The sequence below is a fragment of the Ranitomeya variabilis genome, chromosome 4, assembly GCF_051348905.1.
Source record: "Ranitomeya variabilis isolate aRanVar5 chromosome 4, aRanVar5.hap1, whole genome shotgun sequence".
In the NCBI taxonomy this organism is placed as follows: Eukaryota; Metazoa; Chordata; class Amphibia; order Anura; family Dendrobatidae; genus Ranitomeya; species Ranitomeya variabilis.
In genome coordinates this window covers 664,141,202-664,160,113 of record NC_135235.1, presented here as the reverse complement: position 1 = coordinate 664,160,113, position 18,912 = coordinate 664,141,202, and the positions used below count along the sequence as shown (strand labels likewise).

The 18,912-nt window shown below is 43.6% G+C and overlaps 1 protein-coding gene across 1 annotated transcript; it reads right to left on the bottom strand.

The window, feature by feature from the left end:
- Positions 1-517: 517 nt before the first annotated feature.
- Positions 518-17,361, bottom strand: LOC143766218 (uncharacterized). Its single transcript, XM_077253723.1, has 7 exons — positions 17,310-17,361; positions 7,809-7,936; positions 7,500-7,679; positions 7,293-7,416; positions 7,114-7,211; positions 6,837-6,927; positions 518-3,458 (listed from the first exon to the last, which is right to left on the bottom strand). Exons 2-7 carry the CDS (start codon positions 7,908-7,910, stop codon positions 1,936-1,938), a joined length of 2,118 nt encoding a protein of 705 aa, XP_077109838.1. The 5' UTR covers positions 7,911-7,936; positions 17,310-17,361; the 3' UTR covers positions 518-1,935.
- Positions 17,362-18,912: the final 1,551 nt, after the last annotated feature.

Genomic DNA, 18,912 nt, shown 5'->3' with positions numbered 1-18,912 from the left:
ACTTTGATATGATCAACATGGGATGCTTATCTAAATCTATCTATATAATCGTCTAAGGGTCACTTCTGTCTGTTTGTCTGTCACGGAAATCCCGCGTCGCTGATTGGTCATGGCTGACCGGCCCCAACCAATCAGCGACAGGCACAGTCCGTCCGCGTATTCACCCTTCCCTACTCCCCTCCAGTCAGCGCCCCCATAGCGGTTTAGCTGTCCGTTAAACGGACTGCATTACACCGCAGCATAACGCGGTGTAACGCAGTCCGTTAACGCTGCTATTAACCCTGTGTGACCAACTTTTTACTATTGATGCTGCCTATGCAGCATTAATAGTGAAAAGATCTGTTAAAAATAATACAAAATCATTATATTCTCACCTTACGGCGCCTTTCCCGCTCCTCGCGACGCTCCGGTCCCGAGAATGCATTGCGGCAATGACTGGAGATGACGTAGCGGTCTCACGAGATGATGACGTAGCGATCTCACGAGACGGCTACATCACCACGTGTTGTTGCCGCAATGCATTCTTGGGACCGGAGAGTTGCGAGGAGCATCGCTAAAGGCCTGAGCTGGATCCGGAGGCCGCTGGAAGGTGAGTATATAACTTTTTTTTATTTTAATTTTTTTTTAACAGGGATATGGTGCCCACATTGCTATATCCTACTTAGGCTGTGTTATATACTACGTGGGCTGTGTTATATACTGCGTGGGCTATGTTATATACTACGTGGGCGGTGTTTTATACTACGTGGGCTGTTATATACTACGTTGCTGTGCTATATACTACGTGGGCTGTGTTATATACTACATGGGCTGGGCAATATACTACGTGGCTGGGCAATATACTACGTGGCTGGGCAATATACTACGTGGGCTGTGTTATATACTACGTTGCTGTGCTATATACTACGTGGGCTGTTATATACTATGTGGCTATGCTATATACTACGTGGCCTGTGCTATATACTACGTGGCTATGCTATATACTACGTGGCTTTGCTATATACTAAGTGGGCTGTTATATACTACGTGGGCTGTGTAATATACTACGTGGCTGGGCAATATACTACGTGGCTGGGCAATATACTACGTGGGCTGTGTTATATACTACGTGGACTGTGTTATATACTACTTGGCTATGCTATATACTACGTGGCCTGTTGTATACTACGTGGCTGTGCTATATACTACGTGGGCTGTGTTATATACTACGTGGCTGTGTTATATACTACGTGGCTGTGCTATATACTACGTGGATGTGCTATATACTACGTGGCTGGGCAATATACTACGTGGCTGGGCAATATACTACGTGGCTGGGCAATATACTACGTGGGCTGTGTTATATACTACGTGGGCTGTTATATACTACGTGGGCTGTTATATACTGCGTGGGCAGTGCTATATACTACTATATATATTCTAGAATACCCAATGCGTTAGAATCGGGCCACTATCTAGTATAAGGATAATAATATCCTGTAAGTGGAGGAAATAAGGCCCTTTGTATTAGATGCTGTAGTGATTAAATCTAGGATATAGTGATTAGTGATATCTACCTTAGTCAGGATAACCTGTTTAATTCTATGATCATGCTATATTGATCATCTGTACTAGGGGCTACATCACATCCTACTCCCATTATGTTTTTAGCTCATATTATAAATTTTATTAGATATGGGTGATTTAAGAAGTTTTATATAGACAATACTGAAACTCTAAATGTTTCTTTTGAGGTTACAGAAGATGTGATTTGTGGGCAAAATAGATCAAACATTAAGTACATGAAAATGTTTTCACCACTTGCAAATTCTTTGATGTCTAAAAAGAATCGATATTTCGCACATTCTTCACAAGATAACGGCTTCTCCCCTTTAAGACTTTTCTTATGGTTAATAACATACACGTTACATATGCTTTCTGGGTAAAAGACTTTCCTCATTCTGAACATAAAAATGACTTTGGTCCTGTGTGAATTTTCTGATGTTTAACAAGACTTGATTTAGCATAATACTGTTTCCCACATTCTGAACATGAATATCGCTTTGCTCCTGTGTGAATTCTCTGATGTGTAACAAGGCCCCATTTCTGAATAAAACATTTCCCACATTCTGAGCATGTATATGGCTTCTCCCCTGTGTGAATTCTCTGATGTGTAATAAGATTCCATTTATTCTTAAAACATTTTCCACATTCTAAACATGAAAAGGGCCTTTCCCCTCTGTGAGTTGTCTGATGAGTAAGAAGACTTGCTTTCTGATTAAAAGATCTTCCACATTCTGAACACGAATATGGCTTTTCTCCTGTATGAACTCTCTGATGTGAAACAAGACACGATTTCTGATTAAAATCTTTCCCACATTCTGAACACGAAAACGGCTTTGCCCCTGTGTGAGTTCTCTGGTGTATATAGAGATTTGATTTCTGTCTAAAATATTTCCCACATTCTGAACATGAAAATGGTTTTAGCCCTTTGTGACTTTTCTCGTGTTTAGTAAGATTTTCTTTTCGGTTAAAACACTTTCCACATTCTGAACATGAAAATGGCTTAACTCCCGTGTGAATTATTTGATGTTTTACAAGAAATGATTTAGCAGTAAAACGTGTCCCACATTCTGAACAAGAAAACGGCTTTAGCCCTGTGTGAATCTGCTGATGTTTAACAAGATATGATTTGTCCCTAAAACATTTCCCACATTCTGAACATGAAAATGGTTTTTCACCTGAGTGGATTCTTTGATGTGAAAAAAGATTTGATTTCTCTCTAAAACATTTCCCACATTCTTTACATGAAAATGGCTTCTCCCCTGTATGAATTCTCTTATGTTTAATCAGTTTTGATTTCTGATTAAAACATTTTCCACATTCTAAACATGAAAATGGCTTTACTCCGGTGTGACTATTTTGATGTCTAACAAGAGATGATTTAGCAGTAAAAAGTGCCCCACAATCTGAACATGAAAACGTCTTGTCCCCTGTGTGAATTCTTTGATGTCTAACAAGATCAGATTTCTCTCTAAAACATTTTCCACATTCTGAACATGAAAACGGCTTGGCTCCTGTATGAATCCGCTGATGTTTAACAAGATATGATTTCTCTCTAAAACATTTTCCACATTCTGAACATGAAAATGGCTTCGCTTCTGTGTGAGTGTGCTGATGTCTGACAAGAAATGACTTCTCTTTAAAACATTTTCCACATTCTGCACAAGGAAATGTCTTTTTTCCTGTGTGGCCTTTTTGATTTAGGACATCTCTTCTGTGAGATTTATTTTTCTTAACATTCCGTGATGAATCAGAAGATAGGACCTGTTCAAAATGATCAGATGATAGATCTCTGCTGTGATGGGCTATATTTGGAATTATAACATGTTCTTCACATGTATCTTCAGGGATACCACAATCATCTGCTTTACAATCTAAAGATATCCATTGTCCCTCTGAGCTCCTGGGACAGTCGTCTGCAAGAATAAAATGAATTTTTATTATTTTTGAATTACTAAAACTTATATTGATATAAATTTTATAAAATATCTAATAATGTCTATCCAAAATACAAGGTGTGCAGCATTTTTTTTTTTTTAACTAAGGCACTGATGTAAAACAGATCAAAATCTTACAGTAGACCTTAAAAGTAGCATGAAAAGATAATGGTAGTGCTCCTGCTATTTTATTGCATAGTTATTTTGTAAATGAAGCCACCATCTTCATAGGCTCATCTTTCAGAACTCAGTGCAGAATCGTAAAGAAAGTGTAAACAAATTTAGGATTGGATAAAAGAAAAAGTCTTTTATGAATTGTCCTTCCTTTATGATCTACTCTAGGTTATTCATAAAAAGTTATTTACAACATTCTGTTAGAGCTGTCGATTTTCTTTTCGAATGGAAATATTGAATAAACTGAAGGGCAGCACTATGTATTGTACTGTGTAATGGTAACCAGTGCAATGACTGGCACAAGGTGGAGGCATCAGCCAGACAGAAATAGGATCCTGGCTGTGGCATTCAGTATGGACAAGAGAGGAGAAGATTTCAGAAGAGGGAGGTCGATCAGTATAGGGTTGCCCTATTCCAGACAAGAATGAATAAGTGATTGAGAACGTTTTTGCAGTTTCAAAAGGGTAAAAAAGTCAAATTCTGGAGATATTTTATAAGGTGCAGGTGTAACATGAGCGAGTGAGTGATTGGATACAGGGAATAAAACAAAGTTGCGCTGCTGTGATTTTATGGTTGAACCACCAAATCCAATTACAATATCTGGTTTAGGTAGGTTAGTACAGGAAGGAAATACTAGAAGTTCGGTTTTGGAGTCAGTTTCAGACAGAGGGAGGACATGATATTGGAGACAGTGAACAATTCCCGATATTTGGTATTAAGGTGGGGGTGATGACAGGAGAAGATATGTATAATTAGGTGTCATCAGAATATATATGCGCTGGTAGTTTATCCAATAAGGCTAGTGTTTTCAGAGAAGAGAAAGGGACCTAAGACTTGACCCTGAGGAACCCCATCAGTAAGAGGAAATGAAGAAGAGCTGACAAATGATATAGTGAAGGAGCGGTCAGAAAGATAGGAGAACCAAGAGAGTGCAGTTTGTTTGAGGCTGAGAGAGTAGAGCATAGTGAGGAGGAGCAGGTGATCAAAGGTGTCAAATGCTGCACGGAGACCCAGAAGAATCTACAGGGAGTAGTAACCATTTAGATTTAAATTACTGGCAAAATGAAAGCATGAATTTATAATATTATTACATACGGCCTTTTTGCATTTATCGATACACTCAGGTCCCTGCCTGCAGTACCAGTCATGCTCTTGCTAACACTGTCCGCAGCTGCTGCAGTAGTATCAGATTATGATGGCGCTGCCTCAAAATGAAGATAAAGCCGGATTGTTGTTTAAAAGGGACAAATATTACCTATTAATATGGGCATACAGGTAATAGAAATGTTACACTATTATTACCTGTATGCCTCATATTAAATTGTCTTGTTGCTGAGAAATGTTATATTCTGTCTTTATGTTAATGATTTCTTCCACGCTTTGGAGCATGCGGTGCCTGGAAGAAATCCCTTCCTCCTGTCCTCATTACAATACTACCCCCCTCCCATGTACGTCAGTTATGGCCCTGGAATCCTGCACCCTGCACTCCCTCAGAAATGCATACCTCATCCTCCCTTCTATGGGAGCTACTCAGGGATCTTCTGCGCAGGCGTTGGCGAGTCACTGTGACCTCCGGTGTGCCCGACAATAAGGTGTTCTCCTCGCTTCCTCCCTGCACAGTCATCACTAGGAACCATGTGTACATAGAGATTACTATGCAGGGAGAAAGTGCACCTATGGGCACACATACCAGGGGTCATTGGAGCGGAAATTACCGATGCCTGCGCAGAAGATCCGTGAGTGCAGTGCCCATAGAAGGGAGGATGAGGTATGTATTTCTGAGGGGGTGTGGGTCAAAGGCACAGGATTCCGGAGCCATAACTGACACTGATGGGAGGGGGTAGTATTGTAATGAGGAGAGGAGGCAGGGATTTCGTCCTGGCACCGCACGCCCCGGAGCCTGGAAGAAATCATTAACATAAAAAAACAATATAAGATTTCTCAGCATCAAGACTATTACTATGAGGCATACAGGAAGAACTACTGTAACATTTCGGTTACTTGTATGCCCATGTTAATAAGTCATATTCATCCCAGGGGGTGACAGATTCCCTTTAAGGAAGGAGAAGCGGGAAACTTTGTCAGGCTGAGCTGAGTGTCATGCTACCGTGCTCAGATCCTCTAGCATGAGAGAATCGCAGCACAGGTCCGGAGAAGAGGGAGAAAGCAATTTCTCCATTTCCTCCATGGGCTGACTCGATGTATATTGGACTGTACTAGGATGACATCCGAGTGCAGTCAAATGTTTCACTCACACCCATAGACTTGTATGGGTGCAAGTGAGCCGAGCCTCTCTGCCAATCACAGCATGCTACAATTGTTCTGTTATGCTGAATCGGCATGAGAAAATAATCGCAGATCTGAGCTGCCCCATAGAGTAACACTGGGCCGAGTGCTATGCGATATTTTATCACATAGCAATTGGCGGCTTATACGCTAGTGTGACTCTGGCCTTATACAAACTTCTGCAGTCTGGTGAGATTGTCCTCTTCAATATAAAGCTCTGAAGAGCCCCCATAGCCTCCTGCCCAATAAATTTTGTCTTATTTAGTTGTATTCTTTTTTTTTTTTTTGAGGAATCTGTCATCCAACTTCAGACATTGGATGGATATAAATATTATCAGATTTTAATTAATTATTGATTATCAGTTTGAGAAAATAATGGCTGAGCAGTTGGGTTATTTATTGCTGCTATTTATTATGACAACTAGAGGTGAGTGGATCTTTTGAAGTTTGAATTTAACAAATTTTCCCCCAAAATGTATCTGGAAATAAATCCTGGAAAGCTTGCAATTGCTTGGAAAATACGTATGGGGAAAGAAGAGAGAGAGGACCCCACTGACCATAAGAGCATTTACTTTACAGGAGAGGAGGAGGGAGAGGGAAAGGGAAGACCCCGCTGATCATAATTTGTTTTACACGCTACAGGAGTTTGTATGATCTCCCCATGTTTGTGTGGGTTCTTGTCTAGGTACTCCAGTTTCCTCCCACACTCAAAAAATATACTGATAGGGAATCTAGGTTGTGAGCCCCAATTGGGACAGTGATGATAATGTCTGCAAAGAGCTGTGGAATTAATGGCGCTATATAAGTGTGTAAAATAAATAAAAAATATATATCTATATAGATATATATTGTCACAAGAATCTGTGACTTTTCTATAATTTAGTGGTTACTACTCACCTGGGTAATCATATGTAGGAATCTCCTCTTTACACCACTCATCACCCCTCACATATGTCTCTTTAGTATTAATATGGGTCAGATCTTCACCCTGAAACAAATATTGTAAAAGTCATAGACAGATGGAGAAGTTACATCTATGATCAGCTCTAATCCTGCCATCTCCACCGTTCTCATTACACAAGTATAACACATATAATACTGATGGATAACACAAGACCTTCACAGCCATCTACACATCATAGGGGAGATTTCATGACACCTTCTCTTCATCTACCTGATGATCCTGATGAACATCGGGTTCTTCTTGTTTACAGTCCTGTTGAAGAAGAGGACAGGGACATCTCTCTGGTGTTGTCCTCTTACTGGATAGATCTGGAGGAAACACATACAGGGACTGAGTTAATTCTTTACACACAAATAATTATAGGCCGTGTGTATTTAGTCCTCTATTACCTGATGATGTGAGGGGCTGGGGAACCTCCATCATGACGTCCTTGTACAGATATTTGTGTTCTTCTAAATACGCCCACTCCTCCATGGAAAAATAGACGGAGACGTCCTGATTCCTTACAGGAACCTGACACATACAATAATACCGTCATCCCCAAGATCCCTTCATAGCGTTACTGTATAATGTCCCAGTATTCCCAGCAGTGTCACCTCTCCAGTCAGCAGCTCAATCATCTTGTAGGTGAGATCTAGGATCTTCTGCTCATTAATGTCTTCATGTTTCAGGGGGTGTGGTAGAGACTCCTTGATTGGGCTCAGGGTTCTTCCCCATCTCTCAGACACAGGGTCCTGACAGCGCTCACTAGAGGTCTTCTTCACCACTGTGTAATCCTGGTTATGGAGAGACACATTAATAAATCTCACTACAGACATTTCCAGAGTCCTCACCTCTCCAGTTCTGTCCATCTGTTATTTCCATACATAAGAATGATGTAATGTGATGTCATCAGAATCTCTCACCTCTCCAGTAAGCCGGAAGAGGATCTCTAGGGTGAGGTATAATATCCTCTCCGCCATCTTGTCACTGTTCCTTTCCATAATTGGCTGGTCAATCAGAAACATTTTCTTTGATAGGATATTGTAGCCACCTGAATGGGAAGAAGAAAATGTAACATCATAAAGATCCCATGTAATAATACAATTATTGGAGATATTGGGGTACATGGTTATGGCCTTTACCACAAATATAAAATATGGCGCATATAACATACTGTAGCATGTTCATATAGAAATGTAATCAAAGATTATCCAGAACTCACATACTGATGAAGTACCTTTAGCATAGCTCCCAACCATCCCGGTCACAATGGGACAGTCCCTATTGTGAGAAGTTTATAGCGCTGAGTCGTGAAAATAATAAAATCACATTTTCCCTCACAAAAATGTTATTTTAGCTCAAAATTTTGCATTTTCATAAGGGTAACAAGAGAAATTGCTCCATACAATTTGTTTTTCAATTTCTCTTGAGTATGCCGATACTGTAGGGAATACTACTTTTGAGGCACAGTGCAAAGCTCAGAAGGGAAGAGGCACCATATTGGAGTTGAGATTTTGCTGGAATGGTTTGAGGGTGCCACGTCACATTGGCAGAGCCCCTGAGGTGCCAAAACAACAGAAACCCCCATATGTGAGCTCATTTTACAAACTACACTCCCCAATGAATTCATCTAGAGGTGTAGTGGTCATATTACTGCCACTGAGAGGTGAAGAAAGAATAAAGGACATTTCACTAAAATGTTGTTTTAGCCCCAAGTTTTTAATTTTTCTAAGGGCTAATAGGAAACAAACTGAGGTACATTTTTTTCTGAGTGCACCAATATCCTACATGTAAATCAGGAAATATTTTTCAGGCACAGTGCAAGGCTCAGAAGGCAAGGCGTGCCAAATTTGACGTTATGGTTTGCAGGTGCCATGACCCACTGGGAGAGCCACTGAGGTGCCAGAACAGCAGAACTCCCCACAAATGACCCCATTTTACTAACTACACCTCTCAATAAATTTATCTAGGGGTGCAGTGATCATATTGACACCCTGGGTGTGTCACAGAATTTTATACCATTGGGCAGTGAAGACAAAATAACTACACTTTTACCACCAAAATTTTGTTTTAGCCAAACATTTTACATTTTCACACAAGAAGTGGCTAAAATTTGATCCAAAATGTGTCCCGCAATTTATGCTGAACGTGGCAATACCCCATATGTGGCTGTACAGTACTACTTAGCCATATGGACAGACTCGAGAGGGAAGGAGCGCTATTTGCCTCCTGGAACGCAGATTTTCCTAGAATAGTTTGCGGACTCCATATACAGAGCCCCTAATTACTAGAAGAGCAGAATTCCCCCTTAAGTGACTATTTGGGAAACTATACCCCCTTGAGGAATTTATCTACAGATGTAGTGACGATTTTGACTCCATGGGTGTTTTCCAGAAAAAGCAGCAATGAATGTTGCCGAGTGAAAATTGCAAACTGCCATTGTAGTAACCAGTACGTTGCAGTCACCAGTAAGTTATGCCCAACCTGTGCTTTTGGAGGCATGCACCCTTAAGTTAGGCGGGCTCTCATTGCTTCAGAAATGCCAAACGTGGATGCAATATGTGGTTTAGGTATACTGTGGGGCTCAGAAGGAAGGGGGGCATTTGGATTTGGTAGAGGAGAATTTGCTGAATTTCTTTTGGCGGGTGAGGAGCCATTTCTCTTTTCCAGAGCCTTTGTGCTACCAGTAACGTGGAAGCCCCCTATACTTCCGTTAACAGATGGCAGACCTGAGTGAGGGCTTGCTTTTCTTGTGGATTGGGTTGAAGCTTTTATTGTGAACATGTTACATAATATTTGGGATCACATTTTTCTAGCGCTCTACGCTGACCACTTACTTTGGGGTTTCCATCTAAATCTCTGAGTGACGTGATTCAGATGAAACCCCTGAGAGAACCATTCACTATAGTGAGGCAGCAGTTACTCTGGACTCTGTCTGGCCTCTGTTCAGCCATGTCCTTTTCAGAAATGCACAAAACTGGCCGATGTCACTTTTATGCAATCCTAAAAAGATGGACACCGTCGGATCACGGGCCCTATGGCGTTCACAGTGCTTCCATCTGCCTTATTCTAGGGAATCTTCTGCCGGGGGTTCCGTATGAATCACGTATTTCAGAGATTTACACGGAAATCCCGATGCAAGCACTCAGCGCAGAGTGCACAATAAATGTGCAACGAGCCTTACTACGATCTTTGGGAGGCAGAATGGAAAAAAAAAAATCAACAGCATGTGAAGAATTGGTTTTATTTTTTTTTTTTACACTGTTCCTCGTGGGGTGTAAGTGATTAGGTGACTTTATTCTTTGAGTCGATACGATTACACCGATACCAGATTTAGGCCTCTTTCACACGTCCGTGTCTCCGGTATGTGTGGTGTTTTCACACGTACTGGAGACACGTACACACGTAGATCCATTCAAGTGAATGGGTCTGTGCACATCTAAGTGCATTTCTACGGACCGTGTGTCAGTGGGCAAAACACACTGACATGTCCATTGTTTAATGTCAGCATGGGCCGCAAATCATCCTGCACACAGATAACACACATGGATGTCATCCGTGTGACACACATCGGCGCCAGGGAAGAAGTGTTACAGTAAGTGCTGTTCCCCAGCGCCAGGTGCTGAACACGGATCTCATCATTCTCCCTTGCTCTGCCGGCGATCAGCGCGAGAAGGGGAGAATGATGAGAGTTATATTTAAGTGATAAAAGAGACAGCAGGCAACGCCTGATGGGGGTATTTATCAGTCGCCGCCTGTACTATAAATAAATAATGAAAAAAAACAGGGTGGGATCCCCTGTATTTTCTTTAACCAGCCAGGCAAAACTCAAAGCTGGGGCTGCAGCCCTAAGCTGTCAGCTTCAGCAAGGTTGGTTATCAAGAATAGAGGGGTCTCCACGCTGTTTTTTTAAATTATTTAACCCCTTCCCGACCTTTGACGCCACGTAGGCGTCATGAAAGTCGGTGCCAAACCGACCTGTGACGCCTATGTGGCGTCATGGAATGATCGCGTCCCTGCAGATCGGGTGAAAGGGTTAACTCCAATTTCACCCGATCTGCAGGGACAGGGGGAGTGGTACTTCAGCCCAGGGGGGGTGGCTTCACCACCCCCCCCCCGTGGCTACGATCGCTCTGATTGGCTGTTGAAAGTGAAACAGCCAATCAGAGCGATTTGTAATACTTCACCTATGAAAATGGTGAAATATTACAATCCAGCCATGGCCAATGCTGCAATATCATCGGCCATGGCTGGAAAACATAATCTGCCCCCCCCACCGCCACCGATCTCCTCCCCAGTCCTCCTTTCTGCCCCGTACTGTGGTCCGCTCCCCTCCGTCCTCCTGTCCGCTCCCCTCCGTCCTCCTGTCCGCTCCCCCCGTGCTTCGATCCACCCCCCCCCTCATACTTACCGAGCCTCACGGTGTCCGTCCATCTTCTTCATGGGCGCCGCCATCTTCCAAAATGGCGGGCGCATGCGCAGTGCGCCCGCCGAATCTGCGGGCCGGCAGATTCGTTCCAGGTACATTTTGATCACTGTGAAAAAAACCTATCACGGTGATCAAAATAAAAAAAATAGTAAATGAACCCCCCCTTTATTACCCCCATAAGTAGGGACAATAATAAAAATAAAGAAAATATATATATATTTTTTTTCTTCCACCACTAGGGTTAGGGTTAGGGCTAGAGTTAGATTAGACTATGTGCACACATGGTGTGGATTTGGCTGTGGATCCGCAGCGGATTGGCCGCTGCGGATTCGTAGAAGTTTTCCATCAGGTTTACAGTACCATGTAACCCTACTGAAAACCAAATCCACTGTGCCCATGGTGCAGAAAATACAGCGCGGAAACGCTGTGTTGTATTTTCCGAAGCATGTCAATTCTTTGTGCGGATTCCGTTTTACACCTTCTCCTCAATAGGAATCCGCAGGTGAAATCCACACAAAAAACACTGGAAATCCGCAGTAAATGCGCAGGTAAAACCCAGTGCCTTTTATCTGCGGATTTTTCAAAAATGGTGCGGAAAAATCTCACACGAATCTGCAATGTGGGCACATAGCCTTAGGGTTAGGGTTGGAATTAGGGCTAGGGTTGGAAATAGGGTTAAGATTAGGCTTGTGGTTAGGGTTAGGGTTAGGGGTGTGTTGTGGTTAGGGGTGTGTTGGGGTTAGGGTTATATCTAGAGTTGGGATTAGGGTTTGGGGTGTGTTGGGGTTAGTGTTGGAGTTAGAATTGAGGGGATTCCACTGTTTAGGCACATCAGGGATCTCCAAACGCAACATGGCGCCACCATTGATTCCAGCCAATCTTGCGTTCAAAAAGTCAAATTGTGCTCCCTCCCTTCCGAGCCCCAACGTGCGCCCAAACAGTGGTTTACCCCCACATATGGGGTATCAGCATACTCAGAACAAACTGGGCAACAATTATTGGGGTCTAATTTCTCCTGTTACCCTTGCGAAAATAAAAAATTGCTTGCTAAAACAAATGTTATTTTTTAAATATTTTGTGTCACATAACTCTCTGATTTAACAGAATAAAAATCAAAATGTGAAAATTGCGAAATTTTCAAAATTTTCGCCAAATTTCCGTTTTTTGCACAAATAAACTCAGAAATTATCGACCTAAATTTACCACTAACATGAAGCCCAATATGTCATGAAAAAACAATCTCAGAACCGCTAGGATCCGTTGAAGCGTTCCTGAGTTATTACCTCATACCTCATAAAGGGACACTGGTCAGAATTGCAAAAAAAGGCCAGGTCATTAAGGTCAAAATAGGCTGGGTCATGAAGGGTTAAATAAACGTGTGATCCAGTGACCTCGGTGAGATTCTCGCTAGCACCGTGAGTTAGCGGGGATCTCACCGAGGTCACCATAGTTCAGCCTGGCTGGGAACGCAGCCTCAGTGACCGGAGGCAACCTCGATGATGTCACCGCTGGTCATTGACGTTGCGCTTGCAGCAGCTCATTCCCCAGTGGTTCTTAGCCCAGATGGTCGCATCTTGGCACCCTCCAGGTTGAAAACTATTTATCGCCCAGACATGGATTACGGGGTGGGACAGAACGATGGACAGGTGAGGGATATGATTGTTTTTTATTTTTGCTTTATTACAGGAGAATGAGGGCTTCGGTGGAATTAGGAGTTAGGTGAGTATAACTGTGTGTTATTTTTAAATAAAAATGGAAAACTGTTTTGTTTTATTTCTAATAACGGACTTTATTCTGACTATGTCTTTATTTACCATGTAGTCCCCCATGGAAAAACAAAAATACACTGTACTCGCCTCTTACTGGCACAGTTCCTGTGATGTCGGCGCCGGGTCTCCTAAGTGACGTTATGCCACGTGAGCCCTGCAGTCAATCAGCGCCTGCTATTACGCTGCTGTACTTTCACTACTTTGTTTGTCTAAGGTTCGAACAAAGGAAGTGAGAGTGCAGTGGTTTAATAGCTGTTCATGTGGCATAAAGTCACATGTGACCTGGCGCCAACAATGACAATGGAAGAATGACAGCACAGGAGGTGAAGATAGACTGTTATTATTTTACAAGGTGGAAGATAGCAATTGAGGAGGGGTTGTCTGATCAGTGGACAACAACTTTAACTCTACTGCCCAGGATTCAGTTTTGTCTCTCTGTACCCAATATCATATCGGATGGTAGAGTGAACCTCAACATTAGAATTATAAAAAGGCTTGTGTGATTTTTGTTGGCGTAAGACTCTTTGTACTGTCTGGCCTCAGCTTCGGCAGTGTCCACCTTTGTAAAGTGGGCATAAAAGTGCAATCAACCATTTTTTTGCGCATGCCTCAGGTGGACACTCGTATGGGTGCAGACAGACATTTTTCTCAGGTGAGAACCGCACTGCAGTGTATGGACTGGCCCGGTACCTCTCCTGACCTGAGTGTGACAGTGTGATGTTTTTCTATACAGCTGTCAGTTCATGAGAGCCGATGGGCAGTCCAAGGATCACAATGCGATTCTTGCGGGAGAAGTACGGCTGTCTGTCCGCCCCCTAAAAGTGAGGTCAGACAAAGCGATTCTATCTGCCTTGTTAAAGTCAACAGCCCGTCATGAATTGTCTTTGACAGGTCCATTCTCTTTTAAGGCCAAAATCCCACAAATAATAATAATGTGCTCTTGGTTATTTGTGGCAATTAAAGTGGTTATCCAGGACTTTTTTTTTTTTTAAAGGGGCTAAGAATTTACAGGCAGATAGTTGATAACTACTAGGGGCGTGGCCCAAAAACTTTATCACCCTTTCCCTTCCTTAAGAGTTATTATTAATATTTATATAGCACCATTAATTCCATGGTGCTGTACATGAGAAAAGGGGTTACGTACAGGGTTATAGATATAGTTTACAGTAAGAAAATTTACAATGACAGACCGGTACAGAGGGGAGAGCACCCTGTCCTTGCGGACTTACATTCTATGGGTTGGAAGGAATGCAGATGTCATATAGTGAAGTGTTGTGGATTCTGTTTGTGGGCTCCCTCTGGTGGTTACTGCTGGTACTGGGTGACTTTGGTGGGTTGCGGCCTTTGGTTTCCACCTGTCCATCAGAGGCTGGGTGTTTCCTATTTTACCTGGCCTTTCTGTCATTCCCTTGCCGGCTATCAATGTATTCAGATGTGCTCTGTTTGGTTCCTGCCTACCTGCTCCCAGATCTTTCAGGATAAGCTAAGTGCTGATTTTTCAGTTGTTTGGTTTTTTGTCCAGCTTGCTTATTATGTCTCTATGCTAGCTGGTAGCTCTAGTGGACTGAGGTTCTCCCCATGTGCCATGAGTTGGCACATGGGTTCTTGTAATCTCAGGATGGTTTTTTTGATTAGGGTTTTTTGCTGACCGCTCAGTCCCCTTTTGTATCGTTCTGCTTTCTAGTTTACAGCGGGCCTCAATTTGCTAAATCTATATATATCATCTCTATGTGTGTGCCTTCCTCTCATTTCACCGTCAATACATGTGAGGGGGCAACTATATCTTTTGGGGTTCATTCCTCTGGAGGCAAGTGAGGTCTTTATTTTCTCTGCAGTACTAGTTAGCTCTTAGGCTGGTGCGTGGCGTCTAGAACCAACGTAGGCACGCTCCCTGGCTATCTCTAGTTGCGTTTGTCAGGCGTAGGGCAGCGGTCAGCCCAGGTTCCATCACCCTAGAGCTCGTCCGTTATTTATTTGTACTTTTGCTTGTCCTGTGCTATCCCTAGCCATTGGGGATTCATGACAGTGAAGCTACAAAAAGATGTGAAAGTTCTGGCGGTTCTGACTGTGAATGAACAAAGAATAAATCCACAGGTGTCAACTAGAGATGAGCAGGATGCACAGATGACATAGCATGAGCCCTGGGTGATCAAAAGGTGCGCCGGGGACGCCAGAAAGTTAGAGATAGAGAGGGTAATGGTGTGCACTCTGGTCAAGAGTTGTGGAGGTGCTGGTAAATCAGACCGTGTGGTCAAGTCAATAGTAAAAGAAAAGTACCGCACACTCAAAGTTGATATGATGCAAAAAGGTAAATGCCAGATTTATTAACACAAAAAAATGTCAACAATTGCCACTGTGTAGGTTTGTAGTGAGGAAACCCAACGTTTCGACCCTCCCGGGTCTTATTCATGGGGTTACTTCACTCTTTTGTTACACATACATAGGGGTGGCAGTGTTGGTAGGCAAGACAAAGGTCCTTTACAGTATAACCTTGTAAGTCCAATAGTGGCTCCTATAAAACAGGCCAGGGGGTCCTGTATGGGGTAAGCTGCAGCAAAGTGAGGGGTCCTTAAAGTGGGTCTGTTAGCAGCTCCTCTGGCATGCGTAGAAGGGTCCTGTTCAGGGTGAATAGTAGCCTGTAGGGCTGTCCTGTTCTGCACAGCGTCCTGGGATCAGCGGCGCATCCCGCGCCCAGCTGTATGGTCCTGGAGAGTGGGTCTCCAGAGTGAGGACCATACAGCTGGGCGCGGGATGCGCCGCTGATCCCAGGACGCTGTGCAGAACAGGACAGCCCTACAGGCTACTATTCACCCTGTACAGGACCCTTCTACGCATGCCAGAGGAGCTGCTAACAGACCCACTTTAAGGACCCCTCACTTTGCTGCAGCTTACCCCATACAGGACCCCCTGGCCTGTTTTATAGGAGCCACTATTGGACTTACAAGGTTATACTGTAAAGGACCTTTGTCTTGCCTACCAACACTGCCACCCCTATGTATGTGTAACAAAAGAGTGAAGTAACCCCATGAATAAGACCCGGGAGGGTCGAAACGTTGGGTTTCCTCACTACAAACCTACACAGTGGCAATTGTTGACATTTTTTTTGTGTTAATAAATCTGGCATTTACCTTTTTGCATCATATCAACTTTGAGTGTGCGGTACTTTTCTTTTACTAGAAAGTTAGAGATATGCGGCCTCCCGTCACTGATCTAGACGCTGGACCGGAGTCCTGTGAATTTATTCGCTCATCTCTAGTCCTGTATAAAGCGGACAGTCCCAGATTTGGGTCTACTCCCGGCAGTCTCAGGCGTCTGCTGAATTTCCCTCATTGCCACTGCCCCTCTGACAGCTCCTCCTGCCAAGGTAGAAAGTAATGGTACATGGGTATGGATGGGGCCAGAGGTACGCACACATACCACATACTTTGCCCCTCTTTCTGTTCCTCAAAAGTTGGAAGGTCTCCCTCTAGATCAGTCATCAATATCACCTCAGCTGGGGGTCTGACCTTTTAGCTGATTTCTGCCCCTGCAGTGGTCAGATGTAAGCAATATATGAAGAGGATTACAGGAGCCACCAGGCTCTAATGCTTAGTGGCCACTGCCGAATTCTGCAGGTTATTTCCCATTTGCTTGAGTAGGGGTACTGTCACACAGTGGCACTTTGGTTGCTACAACGGCACGATCCGTGACGTTCCAGCAATATATATACGATATCGCTGTGTCTGACACGCAGCAGCGATCAGAGACCCCGCTGAGAATCGTACGTCGTAGCAGATCGTTTGAAACTTTCTTTCGTCGTCAAGTGTCCCGCTGTGGCGGCATGATCGCATCGTGTAACAAAGATGTGCACGATATTCTCCACCTGGGTGTGCTGATTCTACATCACAAATACGTCATGAAATTATCGCTCCAGCGCCGTGCATTGCAAAGTGTGACCGCAGTGTACGACGCTGGAGCGATAATGGAGCGACGCTGGAGTGTCACGGATCGTGCCGTCGTAGCGACCAAAGTGCCACTGTGTGACAGTACCCTTAAAAAACAACAAACAATGCAAAAAAAAGGATAGTTATGTTAATAAATACATTAAAGAGGCACCAATGAAAACTACAACTTGTCCAGCAACAATCAAGCACCACATAAAATTACATCAGAGAAGGAAGAGATTGCTCATTACGGAAAGGGTTAATGTCCCCTGCGCCCAGTAATGGGGAATCTCCAGCACCTACCTCCACCTGCAGAGCCGCACACCACATATATGGCTGTTCTGTGCGCACAGGACCTGTGGTGAGGTCACAGGATGGGAGGAGTATATATATATAACATCTCCCATCATCCCCCGGGAGTGAGAGTACAAGAGAAGATGTTGAGGATTCGGAAAAGAGGAGGCAAAATAGGTGTCAGTCCTGTCAGGAAAGATGAGGGACGCCATTATTGTCTGACTGAATATCCGCCACTTACCTGACAGAAAAATCTGGAGAATATCCACTGTGGGAGGAAAGAGAACATCCTCCATTTATCTGAGGGAGATGGAGAATTGTTCATCTTACCTTAGTCTGATGAAGAATCTTACATTTTCTCAGGGGAAAACTTGAGAGAATTTTTCCATTTTTTTCTGAAGAAAAATCTCCCAATACAGAGTAACCTGCTCAAGACTGGGCCACTTTCTCCCACAGGCACATTCTTTGGATTTATAGCACATACGCTTTTAACAGCTCTAAAAAAATGTTTTATTTGTTTAGATATTTACATTTTTTTTTACTTTTTATGGCAATGCACGTGGTTTAAATTTAATGTCATTTTTATATTACGGTAATTTTTTTTTTGGCTGCTATCTGGGGGAAAGTGTACACAAATATAGGAAATATGTGTCTAGTTTTCATATTTTTGGTTAGTTTTTAAGGATAAAGGTCCATCAAGTTCAATCCATAGCCCATAAGTTGATCCAGAGGAAGGCAAAAACCCCACGGGGCAATCATTAAAGTGAACCTGTCACCAGGTTTGGCCGATAAGAGATACGGCCATCACCTTTCCGGGCTCATATGCAGAATTCTATAATGCTGTATATCTGCCTCCAACCCGAACTGGATGAGAAGAATTATTAGGGCTTGTTTCCATTTGCGAGAAACACGTCCGTGTCTCGCATGTGGAAACCAAGCTCTAGTGCCGGCACTTGGGAGCGGAGCGTGCGGCCGCATAGGAACACATGGAGCCGCACGCTCCGCTCTGGAGTGCCGGCGCCACAGCTTGGTTTCCACATGCGAGACACGGACGTGTTTCTCGCAAATGGAAACAAGCCCTTATACTCACCTGCGGGGCGGTCCAGTCCAAGGGGTGTCAATGTTCTTAATCTGGCGCCTCCCATCTTCTTACGATCGCCGTCCTTGCTTCGTGTGGATGATGCATCCCTTCGTCATCCACACAGTCTCCTCAGCACAGCACTCCTGCACAGGCGTACTCTGCCCTGTCGAGGGCAGAGCAAAGTACTGCTCTGGGGCTCTTTGACCTTTCCTGGCACCTGTGCATTGCAGTACTTTGCTCTGCTGTCAGCAGGGCAGAGAAGAACACCTACGCAGGAGCATGGTGCCGAGGAGACTCATCATCCACACAAAGCGAGAAGCAGGGCGGCATCGCAAGAAGATTGGAGGTGCCGGACCAAGACCAGCGGTGCCCATGAGATCGGACTGCCCCGCAGGTGAGTATAATAAAAGTTATTTTTCTTCTCTTGCAGGTCAGGTTGGGGGCTTATATAAAGCATTATAGAATGCTGTATATCAGCCCTGAAAGGTGATGGCCGTATCTCTAAAATGTAAATTGCTCTTTTATTCTATA

Bases quoted from the DNA above. Each gene is read 5' to 3' on its own strand.
- LOC143766218 (XM_077253723.1), bottom strand. From the start codon at position 7,910: ATGTTTCTGATTGACCAGCCAATTATGGAAAGGAACAGTGACAAGATG. The intron at 6,928-7,113 runs GTAGATGAAGAG...TATTTGTTTCAG, and splicing joins ATGTTCATCAGGATCATCAG to GGTGAAGATCTGACCCATAT. The intron at 3,459-6,836 runs GTGAGTAGTAAC...TTATTCTTGCAG, and splicing joins TCCTACATATGATTACCCAG to ACGACTGTCCCAGGAGCTCA.